This window comes from Lepeophtheirus salmonis, chromosome 14 (assembly GCF_016086655.4).
Source record: "Lepeophtheirus salmonis chromosome 14, UVic_Lsal_1.4, whole genome shotgun sequence".
NCBI lineage: Eukaryota > Metazoa > Arthropoda > Copepoda > Siphonostomatoida > Caligidae > Lepeophtheirus > Lepeophtheirus salmonis.
This window is the reverse complement of record NC_052144.2, coordinates 20591744-20603045: the sequence shown is the minus strand read 5'-3', so window position 1 is coordinate 20603045 and position 11302 is coordinate 20591744. Positions and strand designations below refer to the sequence as shown.

Genomic DNA, 11302 nt, shown 5'->3' with positions numbered 1-11302 from the left:
AAAATCGATCCCTCGTGATTTTTTGAGGGTCTTTATCCTTTTTTTTTTTATTATTTCTTTATATATTACAAAAAAATTATATAACTAAGTAAAAGTATAGTATGTTTGTTTTATAATAAGAAAAAAATTAATATTTTTTGCAAGATGTGTTCAATAATCTTCATTTGTATCTCATTTATTTTGCCTTAATAAAACATCACATTTTTAAGAAAAATTTCAAGTACTGACCCTAGGGCCGACACTCCCAAAGATCAGTCTGAAGTTCCGACGGCCTTAAGGATAGGTTACAATGATCGACAGTATTGGACCGAATAAATAAGGATGGACACAATACAATGTATAATTACAATATGCAACTGCATTTTTTCACCGGGTGAACCCCACATTTAGTATTGTTTTTTTAAGGTATGAAAATGAGAAACATTTTTATAATTACTTTCGGATCTTCTTATGAAAAATTTGAAGCTTCATGGACCTCTTAATACCACCGCAAAGGCTAAAAATCAGAAATTTCCATGGAATTTTGTGTTGGAAAAATAAAATTTAAACTGAAGAAACAATTAAAATCGATCTTTTTTAACACAATATTTTTTTTAAAGTTGTAAAAAAGATTTATTCTTGAGTATTAGTTACAATATAGAGCAATTTTAAAAAATATTCAAAAAAATATTTGATTTTAAACAACATCCTTCATTTGACTTAATTTTTCTACGTTTAAACACATTTTTTAGGAATTGTATCGAGATGAAAGATTAAATAATTATCTTTGATGTGCTGTTTTTTTTTTTTTTTTTTTTTAATGTTCCTTTTTAGGACTAATTAAGTATAAGTAAACATTATAGTATTACAATTTATCCAAATGACCTAGGAATCTGATGCGAAGTCCATTTATATAAAGTATACATATTTCTTTCTCCAGAAACCACCTGGGCGCGAACTTTTGCATATTGAGTTATAAAGAATAATTTCTCCCGAGGGCGTTGTCCATGACCTACGGCGATTCCATTGCCGTAAATTTTTATCAATTAATTTTAATTTTTAGTTTCATCTATAGAGTTCTATGACGTCAAAGTATGGCTCTGAATCGACAATATAATCTAAAAGTGTGATTTTTTTAAAGGTTTTAAAGATTTTAATGGTCATTTTTGTATAATAAAGATAAGTAAGAATCAATAATTTGGTTTTCAGGTCACAACCGTTCCAAGGCCTAAATTTTCTTGCATTTTGTTATTCTACATATGTATGTATTGTATATTAAAAAAATTACAAGACTTTTTATGTACCTTCGACTACATAGGAATAATTAATTAATTTTAACTCTATGAGTTCATACTTTTTATGAAATTAAATTTTATTTAGTGATTGATATGTATTATTATATTTTAAAAAATCGTTTATTTTTCAATGATTTAATCGTATATTTTTGGAAATAATTATTGTGCATCACTTTTTTTTAAATGTACTGTATTTATACAGATTTATAATATATTTCCCTATTCGCTCACTACTATTGATAAGAAAATAAATCCTAATTTTTTTTTTTTTTTTCTGAAAGTTTTTTATATATATGTTTAAATATATGTACAACTTTCCCTATTAGACTCAATAGATCTTTTACGTTAAACTATATTTACATAAAAAATGACTTGGAAAAAGGTTCATGGAGAGCATTTGAGAATGAGCTCCACGCCCAATCTCATATCTTACATGCATATATTTTATACATATTTGTTCATTAATTAAATATCCATGACTTGATATGAAAAGATAGTCATTTTTTGCTTTTATAATCAAAAGGTGGGGTAGTCACAATATTTCATCATGCCGGCTTAATGCAAGTCCCCCCACCTCTTTCCGACTCCTCTCCTCCTTATTCTATGTACGGGAAAGTATTCTCTAAATGGGAGAGGCCTGAAATCCCCTTCTTCATTACGAAGGTACGAACTCCGCCCTGATTTTTTTTGTACCGGTTAGCAAAAAAAAAAATAGGAGAAAAAAAAACAGGGTGTACTTCAAGGCTATCACAGAGGAGGAAGGAAAGCCCGAAATTTTCTTCCTCTTCTTATTGGATTGAGAGAAGAAGAAGACAAAAAAGGAGCTAGGGGCTATAGTTGTAATTTTTGAAAAATTTGCACAAAAAAACAACCAAAATGGATGTTATTTTTTTTCTATTTTCAACCTATAGTTTTGATCTTCCAATTTATACATGTTCTACGTATATAAAGGAATTTAGCAAAGGCAGACTATTGTAGAATATAACTTATAAAAAGAAAAAATTGATTTTTGCTTCAGGTTGTAGCATGGACTATCTACTTAGAGTATAATAAGTTTGTAATAACAGAATGTTAAAAAGGAAGGGACTTGTTTCTCCCTTACAGTACCAGCTATTTCCCAACGACTTTCTCTTTCTGTGAATAATTTCTTATTTCATCATATCGATCCATTGGCGTGGTTCTAACTCCCTTTTCCCCTCTCTCTCTCTCTGCATATATATATATATATATTTCGAAAAGAAGAACCTACAACAGCTGATAAATATTATCCTCAGTAGTCAGTCCGATAATGAGAAGGAAGATGAACGGACTTCCCTAAAAAGGAACTTGGAATATTTTTCACTTCAAGAAGCTTAATCCACGAAGGAAAGTAACTCATTAACTCGTTAAAGGATACAAGCTTAACACACTACCTATAAGACAGATTTGTCATCACTTTTTTCTCTCTCTTTTTCTTAAAAAAGTGCTAAAAAATAGAAGTGGAATTCGATTTTTCAATATAATAGAATATAGACTTTAAAAAACACACACACACAAACTCCAAATCCCTTCGAAGAAGACATTTTACCCTTCTTCAAGGAACACTCCAGACGTCATGGAGACGACTGGAGAGCCAGAAGTTCAAGGGCTTTTAAGCCCTTTATCTGGTGCATATCTACTCATTGTTGTGAGCGAACCATTATCAGAAGCTCATAAAGCAAGGATTACAAACAAACTCAGACAAGGTAATATTTCGTTATTCATATATTTATTTCATATAATATGAAATATTTTATTTTCAAAATGACTCTTTCCTTTATAAAAGTTGAAAAAAAGAACATTAAGTCCCTCTGCCAATTTTGCCAAAAGGAAAAAAAAAAACTGCAGTTTTTTAATGCTCTTGACTGCCATTGAATCTTTATTAATATATATATATATATATTTGAACATATACTGGGGTTTTAAATGGATTGTAATCAATTATCCTATTATTTCAATCAGCTCAATTCATTTGTAATTTTTTTTTTTTGAAGTTTTTCGCTCAAGATTTGCATAGCAAAAAGCAGTTCCCTGCCACACCCATAATGAATCAAAAATATCTTAGACTATTCAAACTACATACAACCAGGGTTTGTATAGTTCTACAAACTACCAAATATGAATAAAATATTCATGATATACGTGCACTTTAATTTTGTGTATTATAAAAGGAACCGAAAATTATCTGAAAGTTTATCTATTTATTTAAGAAAATAATAATGTAAAATTTACATGTGAGGGGTTTCAAAAATCATTATTTATTTTTTTTATGTGACTTAAACAACATTCCATCAAAGGAACTGTCATGACTTTTACCAGTAACGATTTATTTTCCCTTCTTCGTGGCAAAAGCCCCTCACAGGTTTTCTAAAATTTAAGGAATGAAGAGGAAAAAGGGAGAGTTAGGGTTGTTGTCGGGTAGGTGGTTGATGGAATAGCTCTATATTATTACCATGAGTCATATATAAGGGGGGGAGGGAATCATCAAATATATATATATAAATATTTTAATGTAACATTTAGGAAAATTATGACAACTAATTGAAAATATTTTTAATTCTTTCCAGGTAAGATTCGAGTAATATACCGTCCATATTATGTATGGGAACTACATTGTGACGCATTTATATACCCATTAATGTATTTATCTTAGAGTGGTCAAAATGAACATAGTACAGGTTGGTCGAATTATTACTGTATCTACATATTAACCATTTATTTGACAAGTTACTTTTTGAAACAAGTGACGTCAGAGCGGAAAGCGTGAGTTATACAGTAGAAAGGAGAAATAATGAGAGGAAAAGAAAAGAAAAGGAAGGAAGAGGGAGGAATGAAAAGGGCGCGGCTCTGACCCTAATGTTGTTGATGTTTATATTTATTTCATCTTTAGCAACAAAAAAAATATATATATTGATCACTAATAACATTTAGTAAGAATGACTTTTGATGATGAACATTTGGCACAATTATTATTCTCACTTATGTTTTTAAAATGTTGGCAAACAATTGGGATTTTACAATTGAATGATCAAGTGGGTTCTATAGTTGGGGAAGGGCTCATTAAATATAATTAAGAGCATTAATTTTAGGGGACCCTCAAATCTGATTGACAATCATTCCATCCTTTTTTTTTAAATTACGGTGATTTTCATGTAGCAAACTTGTACCTACTAGGTATGAATAATTATACAGAGGGCAATGTCCAATAAATGATGTTCTTAATATAACTAATATAATATATCATTGAATAATTGTATAAAATAATTTACCTAAAAAAATTGTTTTAAATTTGGAACAAATTTAGACCTCAATATCTTAGCAACCCTGACATCTATGTCCGTAAAAGTGTGTTCATCAGATTTAGTAGACAATTACAACATTCTTGAGATATACTCAAGATATGAGCGCCGTGCAACCATTATTGTGCGCCTCCGCCCACACCCAATGATATTATTGAGTTTACTCAGCTGCCCAAATAAATTGTTAAAAGAGTTAGCAAAGGCTAACATAGCTTTTGAATGTTGAAGCAAATCAGTTTGATGCAATCATTTCTATTTTTCTGTTGCCCGTTTCCCTTATATAAAACAATCTGCTTTCATACTAGAAATTTGGATAAAAAACAGTGAAGACAACTTCATTTATAATTCCCTTTTTTGAACCATATAAATTTTTTCCACTAACACATGCATTTCATTTAATCAATGCAAATTATCATATGCTAATTCACTTTTATCTTTTAACGCACTGAGTGTAAATGATAAAAAAATAATCATCCTTTGAGTTCAAGAGTTTAATATAAGTTATTTTTACCTATATACATATGTTTGTGCAATCATTTATATGCATCTACTGAAAAAGGTGAAAAAACTCCAATTCAAATCCTTTTCGAAAAGATATATTCAATAGTTTTAATAATAAAAGTTATTAGTTGATATAGTGTTGTGTCAGTCTTCATTTGTTCACATCCAGTCCAGTCTAAGGACCAGTCCTTCCAACTGTCAGTAAGAGAAACTTATTCAAAAAAGAAGAGATAAAGCTGTGTGACGTCATCAAGGACTGATATATTGGACTGAACTGGACAGGTGTGCAGTCTTCAGTCCTAAATAAGAACTGACACAACAATTAATTATTCTAAAAAGATTGGGAGGACATTTTCAAAAAAATTGAGATTTGTGTAGTGTATAGCCACATAATGTTTAAGATATATTTTAGATCTAAATCCTATGTAGTCCAGTGTAATCAAAATGTTGTTCATACAAAATACTTACAGCACTTTTTTTAATGTGACCCTATATTAGAAGTGAGGGTAATAACTATACAGGTATAAGAAAAGCAAATGACAAGAAAATGTTCTTATAAAGCTACGTCTCTGTGTGACTAAATTAAGAATAACAAAAAACAACTATAAATACTTTCGAATGAAAAAACTTAAAACAAAATAATTGCGTGTCAACTTGAATATTTTTATTTTTTATATACTTGTATTGTTTAGTGACTTTAAAAGTACTTTCTTATAATCAACTATGTAAAGAGAATGGGAATAAGGATATACAATAAAATATGTACCTACACATAAATGACCTTTTTCATTAAAGCTGATAAAATCAGTTATATACCTTGAATCTATTTTTTTATAAGGGTTTTTTGATGTGAAGACAAAATTGTTGATATCAACGATTTCGGAGGCCTAAATAACCAAGTGTTATAATAATAAAAGCCATTTTTTAATTAATATTTAGGAAACTAATTAACTATTGTATGTACAAAAGGTACATAAAAATAAAAATGTCTTAAACTCTAATGTCTATCAATAGTTATCTAACCCTTTATCAACTAGTTTTATTATATATTTTACCTTAAAACGTATTGGCTCAACTGTGAGTCCCAAGACGGGGTCTCTAAAAATTATAGTACAATTTATGACATTTTTGAAAATGTTCCATATAAAAGAGTGTCATGAATAGAATTAAAATAAGTTTTTTTTATTTATAAGCGTAAAGTCGAAGAAAAGTTACTTCCGTCTTCATGAACAATTTTCATGAACAATTTTAAATTTAGTCTATAAAGTATAATTAAGGATACACCTTTTTCCATTGACCTTCTATAACCTTCAAATACACTTTTTGGACTATTTTTATGTTTTTGCCTTTAACTCTCCAATAAAGGGAGTTGATTAGTCAAATAGTTTCTGAAAGGACTCCAGATGTCAGATCCGTACATTAAGATCAGAAGGACATAAATTGAAGAAAGTTTCACCATGAATGAAAGGTTACGAGTTTTGAAACTTCTATAATGATTCCCATGTTTCGATTAGCCTTCCTTATAATGTAGTTTATATATGTTTCTTAAATCTCATATCTCGAGTGATGTACATTACTAAGTTTAAGTAAGAATCTACCACTTTAAGACGGGGGGAGATGAACTCTTTTTTCCTTAGAAAGGATGCAAGATATCATCATCCATAAAAGTATAGCAAATTCTTTACAAAAGTGTAAAGCATTAATTTTTTCACAAATTTTATTTGTGTTGCTCAAAATTATGATTAAGAATTAGTCTATTTTATTTTAGAATTTTTATGATAAGTTCAAGTAGTCGGGGTTTTTTTTTCTCCTTTGCATATTAAAGTACATACCTATACTAATGTACTCTCAAGTTTTTTTTTTTTTACTTGACAGTTATGTCTATTTTAACATTTTATATGGGTACATACCTAGATAAGGGGAAAAAATAAAGAGTGTGTGCTGTATAATATTAAGCCTTACAACATCTTCTACGAAATTCAAAACTTTTTGATATAAAAAAAATTGTTAAAATTTCTCTGACAACTCAAGATAAATAAACATATTTAGATTGACTCTACGTTAGTACTAAGTTTTCTGTGTATAAAGTTATAAAACTATGTAATTTACAACTCACAGCTGAAAATATATATATTTTTTGAAATATAATTTATTAATAAGATTGCAAACATTAAAAAAAATTGCCATTCAAATGTAGAATATACAAATACATGTAATTATTCACTTGTAAATCAAACAACAACTTATTCTGCCTTTTAACACTACATATCAAAATATTTGTACACCTTTTTTGAAATACTTATATTTTTCATAAATATATTTATATATTTTATTTATTTTCCCTTTCATGGTGGGTCTTACCTTGACTAAATATTGACATATTTACTCATGGGTTTTTAAACATTCAATAAAGGATTACGAAGTTAGCTTAATTTTTTATCTTATTAATTGTTCAAGCTTATAAGTAAGTTTTTATTTCAATTCCATATATTAAGGAATATATCTGTCTTAGAACGAAAATGTAGCACAAATTTGGTAGAAACATTTATAAGAAAAAAATACTAATACAAAAAAAAGATAATAAAAAAAAACTTCAATGAACGTGATATAATAAACCAAAAATGTTATATCGTTCCACTGTTTGTATATATATAAGTGTCATAAATATATATGTTTCTTGAAGGAAAAATGGAGGTGTAGAATAGAGAAGAACCATGTATGAAAGGGAAAAAAACATGTAATGGCCTACAATAAATTATTATTTTATTGTGGTAGTCAGAAATGTTGAAACTTGGTTGGAGACTAAATTTTGATAGTTCGGTATAAAAGTATTTATAACAAATCGTTTTATAGCGATATTTCATTGGAAAATGCAATCTCAGACCGAAATTTAATCGTTTTCAAATGGAGAAAGGGATTCTTTTGGTCTCAATATACAGACCACATTTTTTGGCAGGTGCGTTTGTAGAATTTTATTTGGGGGCTTGGTTTTGTTTCGGCACTTTTAGAAAAAAAATTCAACTATTAAATTTTTTGAAAAAAAAAATCAAAAATCCATAACTAATAAAAAAAATTACAAAAATCCAGAGTTATTCACAGAAATTTTTTTTTTGGAAAAAACATTCAAGTATTATATTTTTTGCTCTGCTTCATTATTTGCTCAAATGATGAAAAAAATCTTCTAAAATGCAAAAATTCCTAATTTTGGGGAAGACGGTATTTGTCAAAATATAATTTATGTAGTAATCTAACTTTATATCACATTATTGCATATCGATGTTCACATGTTTAAATAACAACTGACGTCATCACCAATTTATTTAAAGAATGGGACCGGATCGAATTTTTATATCAGATCGATCCCGACTGAATTTTATTTGTAATTTTGTAATAAAGATTTCCCGACATATAAGACAGATAAGAACAACAAAAAATAAATATTGTTCTTAAGAACCTTATTTGTTGGTTTATAAACTTCAAAGGAAATATTATTTACAACAAAAATATTCCATAAAAGGTTTTTTTTGTTTTTTCTTTATTCGTAATAACAATACATGTCTATTCATAAAGATCTTTGTATTTCCTTATTTTTTTAAACAGACCTTTATTATCAAAGGCAAAAAGGATAACTTTTATTACTTGTCTCAGACAAGTATAAACAGAAGAAGCCTTATAATTTAAAATCTAAATAATTAATCTTTTAAGTGAAAGAAAACATATACAAAATTGACACAAAAATAAATTGAACTTTCTTTTATTTGTTTTCCCCAAAGGGCAGAGCCTTTAAATCCTTACTTTTTAAGCAAAATGGAATCATGAAGCAAAAAATATAAGTCATCTCTTTTTTTTAAACAACAACCGCAAGTATTTTGACAACTTATAATTACAAATTATTCTTACAGTTTCCCACATTATTTTCCTTATAACTAGAAGATTCCATGTATAAACTATTAATAAAGCCCTACCCGTAGATTAAGATATATAAAATTAGCAACAAATTAGTGCTTGGACTTTGAATAATCCTTTTGAGAATGTGTATTATAAAAAAATGATTTTTTTGGAATTTTGTATATATATTGTGTGGTCAAGTTGAAATTATAGTTCAATTATTACAGCACCCTAAAATTCTAAACAATAAACGGATCATGTTATTATTTTAAGTTGATATATTCATCTTTGTAAAGTAAAATTGAGCTTTTATATTTGATGACACCCTCAAAAAATTGCAATTTTAGTAAATGAAACAGTTGAGTCTGAATTACCAGTGAATGACAATGTTTCGGAGTGAGATGAATATCACAATATCTTAGTAATTGTGGAAGATCATTTTGTTAAATATATGTATATAGTTTAGTGAGTTTATTTGTTCTTACAACCACTTTTTCCAAGAAAAAATACTTAGTTTAACTATAAATAATAAAAATTGATATTTTCAAAGGGTCAAATATAAACTTCTTCTAGGTCACATCTGGTTTACAGTCTGGGGGTTGCTGACAACTAATTTGGACTTTCATATTATGAAACAAAAACTTTTTCTATCAATTTGTTTTGAAGAAACACGACCTTAAACACTCATTAATCGTTTGTCCCCCTTTTTTTAAATGATCTGGTTGTTGTAATTATACATTACATTCTAATGAGGTTTTCTTATAAATAAACATTATAGTTTATAATTAGTCTCTAAAAATAGAAAATTATTTTTTATTAACCTTAAAATAACCATATATATATATAGTTTGTTCAAGTTGTGAGGTCTATACAAGTTGCAACTTGCATATGTAAATTGTAAAAGTTGAATTTCATTGCCTTAAAATGCATTGTTTAATTACTATATTGGGCATTCTAATTACCAACTATTGATTGATACTATCATTTCATTTTGATAAATTAAAACTATGCATTTAACATGTATTAATGGGTAATTTAACTCTGGGCATTTAAACTTTATAATGTAATACAAAATACTTACCTTTTAGTAATTTTATTAAATTAGTCTTTAATAGGAACATTCAATTTTTGCATTATCCTAATTCCACGACTTGTAAATCTTTCATTTAAAATTGTTCATCTTAAATTTTGATTATAGTTATACCATTTGCTACTAAATACATGCTAGCTTTCAATTGCTGAGCTAAAAACAAAGTTATTTACATATATTATATAAAGGGTGATTCAAAACGAGCGGTTTTTGGATTGTAGAAATAAAACACATAAAATATTATATTATGGTTAAAACTTTATTATGAACCGAAAAAACAATCCTTCACAATTATTTCTAGAAATTAATCCCCTGGATATGTTGGCCTCAACTGGCCCTTAAATGGTCCATTTTTTTGCGCCAATTTTTGATGACGCGTTCGAGCATTGTGACCGGAATCTCACGAATAACTCGCTCAATATTTGCTTCCAATGATTCAATCGTCGCTGGTTTATCCACATAGACTTTTGCTTTTACGCAGCCCCAAAGAAAAAAGTCCAAAGGTGTGATATCACACGATCTTGGTGGCCAATTCACCGTGCCAAAACGTGAAATTAATTGCTCACCAAAATGATGTCCCAATAAGTCCATTGTTACACGGGCTGTGTGGCAAGTGGCACCATCTTGTTGGAACCAAATATCTTGGAGACCATATGCTTCAATTTGTGGTACCAAAAGTCTGTTACCATTGTTGAGAGTGGTGGCGAATCGATTCTTCACGATCTTCGGCTACACTCTCGGCTACGGCCGCAATATTTTCTACGCTGCGAACTGTGCGTGGCCTACCAGACGAAGGGACATCCCAGTAAATTGCTGCCCCTTCAAATTTTTCGATTATTCTGCGAATTGTAGATTCTGAAGGTCGATTATGTGGACCATAAGTTGGGTGCAATTTTCGAAAAACTACTTTCACAGAACGCTGACTTTCATAGTACACTTGAACAATTTGTACTATGTTGTTGTGACGTATATCTTTGCATGAAGAATTGTAAAACAATACTGAGTAAAAATGACGTATGAATGTGAGAGAACTTGCGTTCGCCTGTCAAAAAATCCCTACTGGAAAAAACCCCTCGTTTTGTATCACCCTTTACTAACAATCGAATGCGAAACATAAAAAATCGGTTTATAAAAGAGGAATCTACTCATGCCTAAATAATGCTGATATATAGCTGAACAAATGCTATTTGTCAATGAAATATTTACGGGGTGGCAATAAAATGAAACTTTCA

The 11302-nt window shown here is 28.9% G+C and overlaps 1 protein-coding gene across 1 annotated transcript in view; it reads left to right on the top strand.

Annotated features, from left to right (window-relative positions):
* The first annotated feature begins 2206 nt into the window (after positions 1-2206).
* Positions 2207-11302, top strand: part of futsch — a 44258-nt gene continuing 35162 nt past the window's right edge. Inside the window, exon 1 of the mRNA XM_071893522.1 lies at positions 2207-2998. Coding sequence (XP_071749623.1) covers positions 2869-2998 — 130 coding nt within the window. The 5' untranslated portion in view covers positions 2207-2868. The remainder of the gene's footprint in view (positions 2999-11302) is intronic.